Source organism: Juglans microcarpa x Juglans regia, chromosome 2S (genome assembly GCF_004785595.1).
Source record: "Juglans microcarpa x Juglans regia isolate MS1-56 chromosome 2S, Jm3101_v1.0, whole genome shotgun sequence".
NCBI classification, from domain to species: Eukaryota; Viridiplantae; Streptophyta; class Magnoliopsida; order Fagales; family Juglandaceae; genus Juglans; species Juglans microcarpa x Juglans regia.
The window spans coordinates 30,286,939-30,302,754 of NC_054597.1; the positions used below are offsets into that span (position 1 = coordinate 30,286,939).

The 15,816-nt window shown below is 33.3% G+C and overlaps 2 protein-coding genes across 2 annotated transcripts; both read left to right on the forward strand.

Moving 5' to 3' along the window:
* Positions 1–4,759: 4,759 nt before the first annotated feature.
* Positions 4,760–7,552, forward strand: LOC121253557 (putative disease resistance RPP13-like protein 1). Its single transcript, XM_041153558.1, has 4 exons — positions 4,760–4,928; positions 5,115–5,853; positions 6,723–6,908; positions 6,952–7,552. Exons 1-4 carry the CDS (start codon positions 4,760–4,762, stop codon positions 7,550–7,552), a joined length of 1,695 nt encoding a protein of 564 aa, XP_041009492.1.
* On the forward strand, positions 6,980–8,862 carry LOC121253153 (putative disease resistance protein At3g14460). Its single transcript, XM_041153091.1, has 2 exons — positions 6,980–8,429; positions 8,661–8,862. The coding sequence occupies exons 1-2, from the start codon at positions 7,664–7,666 to the stop codon at positions 8,672–8,674; spliced, it is 780 nt and encodes a 259-aa protein (XP_041009025.1). The 5' UTR covers positions 6,980–7,663; the 3' UTR covers positions 8,675–8,862.
* Positions 8,863–15,816: the final 6,954 nt, after the last annotated feature.

Below are 15,816 nucleotides of genomic sequence, written 5' to 3' on the forward strand. Positions count from 1 at the left end.
GATGAAATGACAATCAAGAGGTCCATGTCAATTGGAATATTGTTGAGTAGAATGGGTTGAGTTGGGTAAGTTCATGATAGAATGTAGTTTTTTGTTTTATAATGTTTATAAGTTGCACCTGGATCAAATGATCTTCACTGATTAAGCAAGTCTTGTGAATTCTGGAAGATATAACATTGTTCTTTCTAATTTTTGTTTTCTTTTCAAATTTAGCTAAAACAGTTAAAGTGAAACAATCACGATATATTAGGGTTTATGAATGTTTTTTTTTTTTTTTTTTTTAGAATCATTAAAACCTTTTGTGAATCATTTGGGCTTTGCTAATAAGCATTTCTACTTACCCCAAAAACCATGATCCCAAATGATGAAATAATGGAATAGTTAGAACACTTTAGGGAATGCTGCATAAATGGAAGCCATCTATCTAATCTCTATAATCATGCTTATTAATCTGAGCATTCAAAGTAGGTAATGATTGACAAACGTTTCCAAGTTTCTATAGAAATATTGTACAATCCGGATCATTCTTCACATAGCAGTTGAACAATCTCATGTACCAAATCCTTGTTTGTTGGGATATGTGTCCTAAATCCAAGCACAAAAATGCCAATACCCTTGTCTCAAGAAGTAGTGTGTTTTTAAATCAAGGTGTTTATTTCTTATCAATTGCTTCTTCTTCTCTCTCTGTTTTTTTTTTTACTAAAACCAAATGCATTTTTCGTTCTATTCTCACTGAACTTTGGAAAAAAAAAAAATTGCTTTACAATATGATTTTCTGTGCTCTGCTCAATCTATAAACTTCGAGATATACATATATCTCTCTGCAAAATTCAAGCTAGTTTATTTAGTTTTTTTATTTTTACGAATTTATGGGGCAAAAGGCAAAAGGCAAAAGGCATTCTCTCTTTTCATTTTCTAAGGAGGGAAAAGCTAAAAGGAAAAAGAAGAACAAGACAAAAGTAGAAAAGCATGAAAACGAAATTTCTCAACCATGTTTTTGATTTGTCATGACGTGAATTTAGGAGTAACAAACTTTATGATTCATCAATGCTTCATAACCAAACATTGCCTAATCTTTGTTTTTTCTCTGCTTCTTACATTATTAACCTTCATTCCTTCTTTTTCCTTTGATTTCTTTCATTCTAAAGAATAAAATATTGCTAAGGTGGGAGTGGAAGTAAAATTATAAAAAAATTTCGTTGATAATTTTAATGTTGTGAAAGAAAGGGTTGAGATAAAAATTTTGTGGAGGAGGTTCAAAGGCAATGTCCACGAAGTTTCCCTTTCTTTTAGTGATAGATCATCTTTGATGACAAACATCTAAGAGTATTGGTAATGACCTAGCCATTACCAAATCTAAAGTTTGGCTAGAATTCTAAAATTTGGTTATAGCATTAAATTTTGACTAAGTGAATTCACACTGGACTAGTCATTTTATAGTTAAAATAATATATTATTTTAATAATATTTTACAATTTTTTTATATTTTACAAATACACTTCGTATATTAATTAATAATTTTATTTTTACTTAAAATTATTATTTTTCAATTATTTTTTTCCTCAACCTAATTATTCAACAAACACATTTATATAGGGAAGGGGAAGCCAATATTAAGTATTGTGGGCATAGTGAATATTTTTTAAAAATATTGTTAGAATATATTTTTTTAATATTATTTTTATTTAAAATTTGACAAAATTGAATTGTTTACTATATTTTTTATAAAAATTTAAAAAAATTATAATAATTAAATAAGACGAGATGAACTGTAAAAACAGACCAGAGTACTTTAGTAGTCCACAAGGGACGATTTCCTTTATGAGATATTTAATGCATTAAATGGTGGTAACATGTATTTTTCTGGTGCTGCATCCACGGAGGATTCACCAAGAATCCTCACCGATCGGCTAGATTTTTTTTTTTTTAATTTATATATATAACTTTTTTTCGAACATTTTTTTAAATTCTTTAAACATTTTTGAAAAATTAAAAAAAATCATAAATTTATTTAAAAAAAAGTTCTTTAATTATTAAGTAAAAATAAAAATAAAAATAAAATAAGATTTGGTATAAAATTTCGGTAAAAATCTTCTATGAGAGTAGTGTTTTCCTTTTTTGGATTGCCATCTCTCTCATTTTCAAAGGTAATGTCCACCAAGTTTCCATTTCTTTCGGCGGTAGATAATCTCTGATGACAAACATTTTGCAACTTCTGGCTGGCTACTCTGCATAAAGACGGTAGAATTCAAGAAGTCTTACATGAACAACTGTCATCTCCAAGGAATGATTCTTTTTCTGAAATTATCAACATTGCATAAACATTATTGATGGGTTTTTTCTTCAATGAAATGTATGATAAGATTCAAAATTCAAAGTTCACGACCAATCAATAAGTTGTTGTTTGGATTAAAAAATTATCTCAATTCATTTCATTTCATCTCGTCTTATCTATTTATTACAATTTTCTTAAACTTCCAAATAAAATATAATAAACAATTCATTTTTTTCAAATCTCAAACAAAAATAATATTCAAAAATAATATTATAATAATATTTTATTTAATTTTCAACTCTCTTACCTTATTTTATATCATCTCAGCTCAACTCTCTTTAAACATTGAGAGTGTTTGAATGAGTAAATATTGGCCTCCAACCCACCTAACTCATTAAGAGTTCGAGAGCAAGATTGCAAATTATAGAACAGATTAAAGAGAAATGGACTCTACAAAATCAACTGGGATGCAGCCGTAGATAAGACTAACTGCATAATTGGACTTGGGGTGGTTGTAAGAGATCACAGAGGCTTGATGATTGCTACCTTAAGGATGAATAGGCCATTGTTCCCTAACCCTTTTACTAGCAGAGGCGTGTGGGGCTTTTGAAGCAATCAAGCTTGGAATTCAACTGCGTTTATCTCATGTAATAATTGAGGGAGACTCTCAACAGGTTACCAGAGCATTGTTGGCCAAGGACCAAGAGAAGTCTGCTTCCTCCATGATTGTTCAGGATACTCAAGCTCTACTAGTACATTTTTTGGAGTGGTCAGTTAGGCATGTTAGAAGAGAGGCAAACAAAGTGGCGCATAAGTTGGCTAAAGATGCTTTATTTATCTCAGATTATATTGTAAACACGGAGGATCCACCTCAGTGTATTATTGATTTCCTAGTCAATGAATGAGTCTGCTCAAAGCTCTTTTTCTTTTAAAAAAGAAAAAGAAAAGAAAAGAAAGAGTGAAAATTGGCAGCATTCACTCCACCGATAACGAAGTATGCAATAAATTCAAAGTAAAAATAAAGAAAATAAAAAATAAAATAAAACAAGGCATGCTTTCCTCGAATTTGTCAAGTAGACAAAATTTCTTTGAATCATGTTTGATTTGTTCACGCAAATATTTAAACAAAAAGTAAGTTAGACATTGACTTGACAAAAACGTTATTTTAATAAATAATTTAGAAAAAAACATTACAAACCAAGCTAAAGTCATCTTGGTATAGTTAAGAGAATTGCTAAAAAAAATAAAAAAAGAATCAAATACATTTAACCTAAAATCTATTTTTTTTTTTAGAAACCATGTTAAAAGAAACAATCAATTGTAATTTCTTTTTTATCCAGATTTCTTCCTTCTCTATAATATAATGATATATGGATTTTGTGGAAATTTTGAAATGTCGAAAAGAAAAACTAAATAATAATTTCTCATATATAAAAAATAAGACATTTTCACCCAAAGACATAGTCCCAACTCCAATTCTTATTTTCAAATATCGCAATTTTTTTTTTATAACTTTTAATAATGTGACATAATATATTTAGATAAAAATGTTGAGGATCATGTTCATCTAAGTAAATACACTTTAGACGACTCTCCTTTCTTTCCCTCCGGACTTTGAGGCCCACTTAGAACGACAATCTATCTATCTATCTATGATCAAATATCAAAGACCAGAGAAAGTGCAAAGTAACAGACAAATGTATAAAGGAAAAGAAGAACAAAACAAAAGTAGAAAAGCAGGAAATTAAAGAAGACAATTCCAGGCAAAATAAGATAGCGTTGTCGGGTTAAAGAGATTGGCAATAATGTTGACGAGTACGTGTTAATTGGTCTTCAATTATAGAGATTGCTCGTTGAACTTTTAAAGATTCCATTTCCATTATCCAATCGTATAAAAATTCCTACACTATTAATTTAATACTTCTTGTCTTTGGATATTAAAGTATAGGCTGTGTAATCAGTTTTTTTAAATTCATTTTCTAGATAATTAATCTTGTTAAAGTAAATTGTAGTTATTAATTTTATACTATATACTTTTGAGTCTTCGTTCCCTCCGGACTTTGTGGTCCACTTAGCACCCACGGCATGATTTCCTTTATGAGATATTTAATGCATTAAATGGTGGTAAAATGTCAATCATGACTACCTAATTAATTAAACCTCGTCAGCCATTTTTCCCATTTAATTTTATTACAGTAAGATGATCTCTTTTCATCTTCAACTTATATAAAAATTAAGCAACATATAGCTAGCTTGTTACCTACCTGATCTCGCTTTGCTCTTTGTTAAAAAAACCTTCCTTCATTTCCCTTGATTTCTTTCATTCCGAAGAAGAAAAACATGGCTGAGGTGGGAATGGCATTTCTCTCTTCCTTCCTTGGAGTCATATTTAATAAAATGGCTTCTCCAGTTGTTGTTGATTTCATTTGCAGACAAAAATCAACCGATGAACTCTGAAAGAAGGTGGAGATATCATTGCGGTCGATGAATATGGTGTTGGAAGACGCGGAAGAAAAGGAAGTTACAAATCCTGATGTGAAAATGTGGATAGATGACCTAAAAGATGTTGCCTATACTGCAGAAGACATATTGGATGAGATTGCTACTGAAGCCCTCCGACGCCAGTTGCTTGTTGAATTCAAACGTGTTGCAGGTAAGGTACGAAACTTCATCTCTAGTACTTCCCTTGATCCTTTTATCCATTGCCTAGAGCCAAAGATCCAAGAGGTAGTATTTGATAGACTAGAACATCTAGCAAAATAAAAGGATCTTATGGGTCTACAAGTAGGAGTTGGAGGAAAACAATATCCTGAAAGGTTGACCACTTCTTATGTCTTAGAGTCCAACACTTTTGGTACGGGTGAGGATAAGAAAAAAGTAGTTGACTTATTGCTCTCGTCTGATGCGGGGGGGAATGAAATGTGCGTGATTGCCATCGTTGGCATGGGGGGAATCGGCAAGACTACCCTTGCTCAACTTGTATACAATGAAAGTAGGGTGAAACAACATTTCGACCTTAAAATATGGTTTTGTGTTTCAGAAGAATTTGTTATGCCCAATGTAGAGAAATCTATTATAGAGGCAGCAACTTCGTTACCTTGTCCTAAATTTGAGAATCCAGAGCAGCTTCAAGTTACACTAAAGAAGAATTTGAGTGGGAAGAAATTTCTCCTTGTTTTGGATGATGTTTGGAGTGAGAAACCCATTCATCAGGAGTTCCTAAGCCAACTCTTGCACCATGGTTCTCGAGGAAGTAAGATCCTTGTCACCACAAGGAATGAAAGCGTTGCATTGGCCATGAAGGCAATTGCAACTCATCATCTAAAGCTATTATCCAAGGATGATTGTTGGTCACTTTTTGAAAAACACGCATTTCGTGATGGTAGCTCCAACGCAGATCCAGAGATAAAAGAAATAGGTACAAAAATTGTGAAAAACTGCAAAGGTCTACCTTTAGCAATCAAAGCCATTGGCGATCTCTTGTGGTCTGAATCAAGTGTCGAGAGATGGACGAATATATTGAAGAGCAATTTATGGGATCTTTCCATGGAGGGGACAAACATTCTTCCGGCTTTGAGGTTAAGTTATAAGTATCTCCCCTCATATTTAAAAAGATGCTTTGCTTATTGTTCGATATTCCCAAAAGATTATATTTTTAAGAAAGATCAATTAGTTTTATTATGGATGGCGGAAGGTTTCTTGCAAAAATCCGAAATAGAAACTATGGAAGAAGTTGGCAATCGTTACTTCCATTCTCTCGTATCAAGATCACTATTTCAACAATCAAGTTGTGTAACTAAGTCAGGCTTTGTCATGCATGATCTTGTCAACGACTTGGCAAAATTCGAGGCTGGGCAATTTGGTACTGATAGTTTAAAAAAAATTGTGAAGATGACTCGCTATGTATCGTATTTCCCTGAAAATTGGGATAAACCCCATGATATTGAAGATGATCTTTTAAAGGCCAAACAAAAGTGCAAACAATTGCGCACTTTCCTTACACGAGATTTTCAAGGATCAATCACGCCTCAGAAAATCAAAATTCCAAGGACAACATTAATGTGCTTAAGAGTTCTCTCCCTAGGGTTGCCCGATCCCAATTCAAGATGAAATATCTACGTTATTTGGATGTTTCTGGCTTAAGTATTAAAGGGTTGCCCAATTCCATATATAATTTGTGCAATTTGCAAACGTTGAAGTTATCATGGTGTCTGGATTTGGATAGATTGCCAAGAGATATGTGGAAATTCATTAATTTACGTCATCTTGAAATTGATAATACTAGACAATTAAAGGAGATGCCGTTAAAAATGGGTAGATTAAAATGTCTCCAGACGTTGACAAATTTTTTCGTCAACAAACAGGACAGTGGGTCTCGCATTGGAGAATTGGGAAAACTAATAAATCTTCGGGGAAAACTTTTTATTCAAAATCTCCAACATGTTAGATCATCCGAGGATGCTTTCGATGCAAGCTTGAAGGATAAGGCTTACCTCGAGAATTTGGTGTTAGAATGGTGTCCTCCAGAAGAAGTACTTGGTATTACGGAAAGTCAAAGAGGTGTACTTGAAAATCTGCAGCCCCATAGAAACTTGAAAAGTCTCACCATCAACTACTACGGCGCGCGGGAGAGGTTTTCCTGATTGGATAGGACTAGGACTTCATTCATTGTCTAGGTTGAACTTAAGTAATTGCAAATATTGGTGTGCCTTGCCACCTGTTGGGCAGCTATCTTCTCTGAATGAACTCGTTATTGACGGGTTGGATGGAGTTGTTACAGTGGGACCGGAGTTTTATGGAAATAATTCTTCTACAATGAAGCCATTTGGTATGTTGAAGTCTCTAAGGTTGAAGAATATGCGGAATTGGAAGAAATGGTTTCCTTTTGGTGATGAAAATGAAGGTGGATCTTTTCCTCGACTTGAAAAGTTATATATTGTGACGTGCCCCAAGCTGAGAGGAAGGTTGCCTGTACATCTTCATTCGTTAGCCAAACTTGAGATCAGTGGTTGTCAACGTCTTGAGGGTTCGCTCCTCATAGACTCTTTCTCCGTACTTACCCATATAAAAATACTTGGATGCGGTAAGTTAGAATCTCTTACACTTGCAGAACAATATGAGCATGATGGAATAACAAACTTCAATATAAGTTGTCTTCGAGAATTAATAATCAGTGGGTGTTCCTCGCTCATGTCCATTCCCATGGTAGTTTTAATCTCAACATTGAAAACACTTGAGATCGACAATTGTAAGAAGTTGGAGCTCCCCATGCACTGACAATATTCATCCCTTGAAGATCAATTGTATTTGACAGATTGTTGTGATTCCCTGACGTCCTTTCGATTAGACCTATTTCCAAATTTGAAGAAGCTTATAATCAATGGGTGCATGAATTTGCAATCTTTGGAACAACATGGAGGTGATTTAGTGATATCGGAAATAGAAATACGGAGATGTCCTAATTTTGTATCTTTTCCAAAAGGAGGATTGCGTGCCCCTAACCTTGCAGACTTTATCCTCGATGATTGTGAGAGCTTGAGGTCAATGCCGGATAAGATGCACCTATTCCTTCCGTCTCTTCATTTTTTGGAATTAAGAGATTGTCCAGAAGTTGAGTCGTTTCCAGAAGGGGGGTTGCCTTCCAATCTAAAGGAAATTATGATCTGTAGGTGTAAGAAACTCATTGCAAACTGGAAGGGATGGGGTTTGCAAATACTCTCCTCTCTTGCATGGTTGAATATCGTCGGCGAATCAGAAAATGTGGAATCCTTTCCTGGGGAGTTGTTGTTGCCCCCCACTCTGACCAGTCTTAAGATCCATTCATTTGAAAAATTGAAATCCTTTCCTGGGGAGTTGTTGCTCCCCAATCTGACCAGTCTTAAGATCGATTCATTTGAAAATTTGAAATCTTTGGACAAGGAGGGGTTTCAATATCTTACCTCCCTTGTACAATTGGAGATCCGTAAATGTCCAAAGCTCAAGTACATGCCAGAAGAGGGGTTCCCTGCCTCCCTTTGTTTTTTACAGATAGAGAACTGTCATCATTTGCTGGAGAAAGAGCTGGCAAGGCAAGAAGGAAAAGAATGGCTCAAGGTGGCTCGCGTCCCCAACATAATGATTGGTCGCAATCACATTCAAGGATATGAATTTCCAGGTGAGAGCCCCATGCAACCTGATCAAAGCTTTTAATTAAGTTATAAAATCAAATTTTCTTAAACAAGAATAAAAGTAAAAGGGTAGTTATGAAATATGATTTGGCATTATATATAATATCCCTCTCATTTCTTTTCGATCTATACATATATACTTTCTTACCATTTTCTACCTGTACTCAAATTAATTCTCTTTCTTTGTTTTGTAACTCTCTCATTGTTTTGATTGACAGGAGAATTTGATTGACAGGGAGATCACTATTAACAAGTTCTACTGCGGATCATTGACAGCTTTCAGAATGTGGAGGATGATCACTATTAACAAGTTCTGGGTACAACTTTTTTTTCATGTTTACTTAAAATACACACTAATGAATTACGTTTACTTTTAAAAAAAACAAATGCAATATATGATTTTTCTTGATCTTGGAAAAATCGTGACACTCATCATTTGGTTGCTTTTTTTGCAATCTAGTGATATTGATATTGGAATATAGAAATATAGAAATATTATCTGATGTTATCATAGAATCCATAAATATTGGTATCTGACTAAGTAAAACATTAGCATGTGGGATATTTCCTCAACATTTGCAACTTCTGGCTTGCTACACTAAATGGAATGATCAAGACAAGGTACTAGAATGATCAAAGGGCGCCAAACTCTCCTAAGCATCTGCTTAAAAGCCTCCTGATTGTAGTTGCGTAACGTGAGCAGCTGCACAATCAAACATTTTTCTCATCTCACTACAGTGTTACTCACCAAATCGGCATCCACAATAACTATCTCCTGCTCCGATTCTGTTAAAGATAGCTTTCCGTTAAGCCCTTCTAATTCCTCCGCCATAATGAATATCAATGAGAAAAACCAAACCCTGCACTAGATGGCAGGACCAACAAAACCTCTACTCGTAGGAGACGAGAGAGGAAAAACTTACAATTAAGGTTTTTTTAATCCAATGTAGGTTTTTTTTATTTTTAAATAATCTATATATATAGAAAGATTTTACTATTCTATACAAAAATTTGAAATGGTCCGTTTCAATGCTCTTTCGTGATTTGGTACAGGAGGTTGTGAAATTTCAAATATTAATGACTTTTTTACTAATGTTGCTGACTTGAATTTGCTTAAACTGCATGGCATATTGCATCATACAAACTAAAAGATCTACAGCTGCAATAATCTATGGATTGAATATACTTGCTCAAAACATTCAGGTTGTATCCTTGCCTTTTGGGTGTTTTGATAATTTTATTGAAATTTGGCAGCTATTCATCACTAAATTGGATTGCTTGCCTTTTCCTCTCCATCTTTTGCTTTTTTAAAGGATATTGATTGTTACAATGTTACTCGATTTCTAATGCTTGCAAGGGAACCCATAATTCTAGACGTAATAGATTGGCAATTCAAGGTCAACCTTTACAAGATATAACTACAAGGGGAGAGAGTACTTGAATCAAAATGCAACTAATAGTGTGTTTGGCTGCATCGTTAAATAGAAATAACTACAATTTGAGTGGCAAGTTAGCATTTATAGTCAGTTTTATTCTCGTAGAGTTTCCTGCTGTTGTCATGGGCACATAGCGGTTCTATTTGGTAAAAATCTGAACTTGCAGTCTTAAATAAGCTTAAACTTGTTCAAGAAATAAATGAACTTCGTAAACATAAAAGTAATTAGGGGTCTAATTACATCATAAAATGAAATTATTTCCCAGACAAACTAATCAAGATGCAAAACAAACTACATATACAAAACTAAACATCCCTGGAAATTGACAGCAGCTATTCATCCCGAGTCAGTGAGCATCATTTCCAAACTTTTTTTTTTTTTACCGGTAAATAAAATTTTATTGATCAAAAGAAGGCAAAATGCCCGAGTATACGGGACATATACAAGAGCAGCGCCTATACGTGCTAATTTAGAGATACAAGGAATTTATAAAAAGACATGCCATGAAAATCAATTACAATCGACCAATGAAGCAAAGTATTGAAAAACAAATTGCTAAGCTCTTCTATCGATCGCTCTTGATCTTCAAAGCTCCTTGCGTTCTTCTCCCTCCAAATGCACCACTATAGACATATAGGTATCATTTTCCAAATGGATGCAATTTGAGAGTTGCCCCGAATACCCCTCCACGAGGCTAGAAAGTCACATACTCTTTCCGGCATAACTCAAGCTAAACCCAATCGAGCAAAAACTTCATTCCACAAGATCCTAGCTATCTCACAACTCTCACCTCTTCTTGCACATATAACATTAGTCCATAACTATGTTACCATAAGTTGTGTACCTGGTCCTACATGGGCATAATCCCAGTTTACAAGACTGAAAACAACAAAATTTCTACATTCAAAATTCAAGTAATATTCATCAAAGTCATCTTTACATAAAAAAAATTATGTTAAAAATGTAATTAATTGAAATGACTATATAAAAATATTCTTCAAATATGAATCTTACCAGTTTATAACTTGTAGCTTTCCGCATCTTTCATTACATCTTGGGAGTCATAATTAATGGAGGGAGCTATTAATCAATTTTGTGTGCAGATAAGAGCTTCAACTGTTGCAGGGGCCAATGAGCTACGGAATGAATCTAAGACACGACCTCTAATGCTAAATGCCGACTCGGAAGCAACAGTAGATATGAGAATAGCTAACAAATATCAGTTAATTAGCTTCAGGGAAATTTAATTGTAACACCTACTAGGCTTTTAAAAGTTTCCTTTAGGGATCTATATACCTCTTATTTTCTCTCCTGCTTTCTTCCTTTGTTTCTATCACTCCCACACATACATCCCAAAAAAACAAAGACAAGCTTTATACGAGAGAATTCATCATGAAAAGGAAAGATGAGATCCCCTCCTTCACAAGAACCTTCCCATCACTCTCTTCCTCTATTTTCTCTTTTTATATTTATTTTGGAGGTATCTCCCTCCCGTTTCTATCTCTGTATATCTGAATCCACATCCCAGACAAAATACTCTACTTTAATAAAAACGCTAAACTTGATTATAGAAAAAATAGGAGGTGAAAATATACCCAAAAGGTTATAATAATTTCCCTCCTCATAAAAAAAGTTTAAAAAAAATACAACCCGAAAGATTGCAAACAACACAAATATTAGATGAAACCCAAAAGCTATAATTAACTCCCATTTTCGTAAAGAAATAAAAAAAAAAAAATACAATCTGAAATTAAGCCACTGTTAAAGGTCTAAGAAAACTGAAGACCCAACCCCCTCCCAGCCCCAAAAAATACAATCATGCAGTCTGTTAATTACATGTGAACAAGCATAAATTAATCATTCAGCAATCTCATACAAAACCCATAATACCCAAATTATGGCATAGCATGAGATAATTTGTGAGTTTTAATGGCATTTTTGCATAATATTTATTTATACAATGAAGAGCACACGTGATATTGTAAACTTTTTTGTATCTTATGTAAGACTATTTGCGCGCAACAAGATATATTCGCTGCAAATAATATTATTTTCGTCGCAAGTAGTTATTTGCAACGAAAAGTATCTCATTTGTAATAAACATATTTGCAACGACCATAAATTGGTTGCAAATAAAGATATTTGCGACGATAACGCTATCATTGAAAATGGATTACGTAGTTGCAACAATATATAAATTATTGTGAAATTAATACCAACAACTATATATAAATTCAATTTCCCACGATAAATTTTATTACAAAAGATAACTATTTCCAATGAAAAAATATTTCCTTGAAATTAAGCTTTGCCCAACCGGTATTCTCGACTATAGATCAAAGAATTAGGAAAATCGTTAATGGAATTAGTTATTTGCAACAAAAAACTGAGTATTAGCAACGACATTTTTCATTGCAAAAACCTTAATTGTATAGAGGTCTCTTATACATTCCCATGATTAAAATGAAACTAATATGAATCTTGTAAAAAGATTCATGATATAAATTAAAGCAATTGCCATGATTAAGCTGCTAATAATTTTTATCCAATTTATTACAAAACTGTAATTAATGTCGACGTGCAAGAATATCGTGAAGATAATTGCATAAGCTTATAAATGAAAATTAAAACTGCAATAGCACCAAAGGAAAAAAGTAATAGTCTCAGTAGAAAAACAAATCGAGCTCTTGCGAAAGCGAATAGAGCTTTATTATAGAAATAAAAACTATATATTATAAAAAAAAAAAACTACATAGGATCACCAACGAGAAAACAGATCAAATTTATACCTCCTAGAATTTCTTCTTAATTCACTAACTAAAACTCCTACAACGACATTTTATTTAAATGAGATAAAGTTATTCTCCTACAAACAATCATTATATTCATATCTGACTTGAAGCTTCATGGACAAGGTGGACTTGGGGTGGGGGGTGAAGGTGGCATTGGCGTGGGAGAAGCTGGTGGAGTTGGAGTGGATGAAGGTGGAGTTGGGGTGGGAGAAGGTGGACTTGGAGTGGAAGGAGGTGGAGTTAGCTTGGGAGAAGGTGAATGAGGACTTGGTGGACTGTGGCGGCGGGGGCCGTGGCCGCGATGGTGGTGGTGGTGATGACGACGACAACTATCCCTCATCCAAGAAAAAGAATACGATAGATCATCAAAACGTGGAGAGTCAGAAACACAATCCTCATCAAATTCTTTAAGAACTTTGCAACATTCCGAGTCTACATCGAATTTGTAGCCATTGGCAGCATCAATGGGATTATAACCGCTCCTCAAAGCACATTGCAAAATTGAATGATAATCCGAGAAACATTCATCAACCCAACCAAAGTCATCAGATGGTGGATCCCAATTAGAAACTTGATAGTGAGAAGAATCGACTTGATCTTCATGAGCATAAGCAGTACTAGCAAAGTTTTGGGTGAAAACTGTACTGATCATGATCAAGAAAATGGCTCCAACTACGTTTTTTATCTTCATTTTGAGTACGTACGTAGTACTAATTTTCTTAGTGAAAGATGATGATAAAGTTTGGGGTGGGGAATGTGTTTTTATAAGGGCCTAAAAGAATTAAATATATTTTTTTTTAGAATTTAATTTGAAATATTGTTAGCTTGTTTGTTATATTTATCAATTCAAATTTTTTTTAAGATATAACAGAATTAACTTCATTAATTCGAAGAATTTGTTTCGGGTTTCTATGATCTGTTTCTTCTTTGAATTTCTATAATTAATAACGGACCAATCTATTTTAGATACTTGAATATCTATTTTTCAAATTATATATAGGAAATAAATAAAACGATTAATTACAAACTCAGTTTTTCATAAAAATAAAAATAAAAAAATTACTAACTCAATTCTTGAATTTTTATGGATTTTCAAAAATTAAGCTCGATCCCTAGATTTTTAGTTTTAGCAATTAAATCCTTACGTTTTAAATTTCATCATATTTACCAATTAAGGAGGAAGTTTCCATGTGTCAACCAATCAGAATCCGGCACTTGGCATAATTAGAAATGCTACATTATGATCTACTATTTAAAAATATATATATATATATATAAATCTTGAAAATCTAAAAAAATATTATTGAACATGTACAAATTAAAAAATAAATCATTATAGTTTTTTCTTCATAGTTTTTAGCTTTTTAAGAAAATTATATAAATATGTTTTTTTTTATACAGGTAGTAGATGACGTGGGATTTAGTTGCGACTTCTCAAGTACTTTTGATCATTCGCTGACATTTGGACTTTAAGCCACGTGATAGACGGCCGAAAGAATAGCTTACAAAAAAATGAACAGAAAGACAATTGCAAATTGCAGAATTAATTTCAAAAATTAATTAAAAATCCAAAAAATTAGCTATAAAAAAAAAATAGTCCTAAATATACTATTTTACTTATAAAATTATTTTTTCAGTTTTCTTTTAAATTTTAAATTTCATAATTTTTAACACATCAATAATTGACATGTAGAGAAATAAATTTTTTTTATAAATTCTTTTTAAGTACATTTATGATTTTGCTAAAAGAATAGTTATTTTATTCTCAAGCTGACATAGAGCACATCATTCAAATTAATTATTTAAATTTTAAATTTTATCTTTCAAATTAAATTATCACATATAAATATTTTACTATATATACTCTAAAAAATTATTTATTCAAATTTTGACTTAGAAGTAGCGGTAGATAATTATTAGAACGTGGTTCATTATTCTTCACCATCAATACAATATCAGCTTTTCTGTTAGCTATATATAAAAGCAATCCCTAATGGTAATATTTTTTCATTACCTATATATATACATGCAGAAAGAGTTGAGATATATAAACATAAGCACATAATTAAAATCAAGTTCCAGTTGTGGCAGATTGGGTTGGGGAGATAATATCTTGAAGAACAAACTTTAATTTGTTGGCAATTGCTTTGGAAACAATCTTGTACAAAACATTACAGAGGCTAATTGGGCGAAAGTCAGAAACTTTTGAGAGACATTTTATCTTAGGAATAAGAGCTATATGAGTAGAGTTAATAGAATCAAAATGGCCATCAGAATTCAGTAGGAAAAGTGCAGTTTCACTAACCTCATGTTCAATCGTGCCCCAATGGTTTTGATAGAAAGTTGGTGGAAAGCCATCTGGCCCTGGAGAACTCAGGGAGTTCATGCTAAAGAGAGCTTCTTCAACTTCTTGCCTTGTGAACTTTCTAAGAAGCTTTGAGTTCATTTCAGCAGTGACAGTTTTGTTTAAGTGCTTTAAGCATAGAAGAATGTCTTTGGGGCTAGAAGTAGTAAAAAGGCCCTCGAAGAAGTTTTGAGATTTTGCACTTATATCCTCCTTTGTAGTTGCCTCTTCACCATTTTTATCTATAATTCTCCCAATGAAGTTTCTTTTTCTCCTTCGTGTAGCACATTAGTGAAAAAATTTTGTGTTTCTGTCCCCTTCCCTCAGCCATTTTTATTTTGCCCTTTGTCTCCATTTTCTGTCTTCCTCCTCAAGCAGCTTATCTAACTCTTGTTTTTTGGCTCTTATTTCCTCTGTTAGATTCTCAATATTAGCCTTCTGTAGATCAGATAGTTGTTGCCTCTTGACTTGGTGTTCTTTCCTTGAGCCAATTGCTATTGCTTTGCCCCATTTTTTAAGCTTATCTTTGCATCTGGTCAGCCTTGAAATAGCCAGATCGAGTTTGTTTTGTGCCAGACCACTTCCCTTCCAGACCTCCTCTACAATCTTGTGGCACTCATCTCTGATTGCCCAAAAGGCCTCACATCTAAAAGGTCTTTCCTCTCTGGAAAAGAACTGACCTCTAGAAGATATGGATATTATTAGAGGCCTATGATCTGATTGTTAGGCAGCCTCTATACTCACCATGTTATCTGAAAACATCTCCATCCATTTAGCATTTGCACACGCCCTATCCAATCTT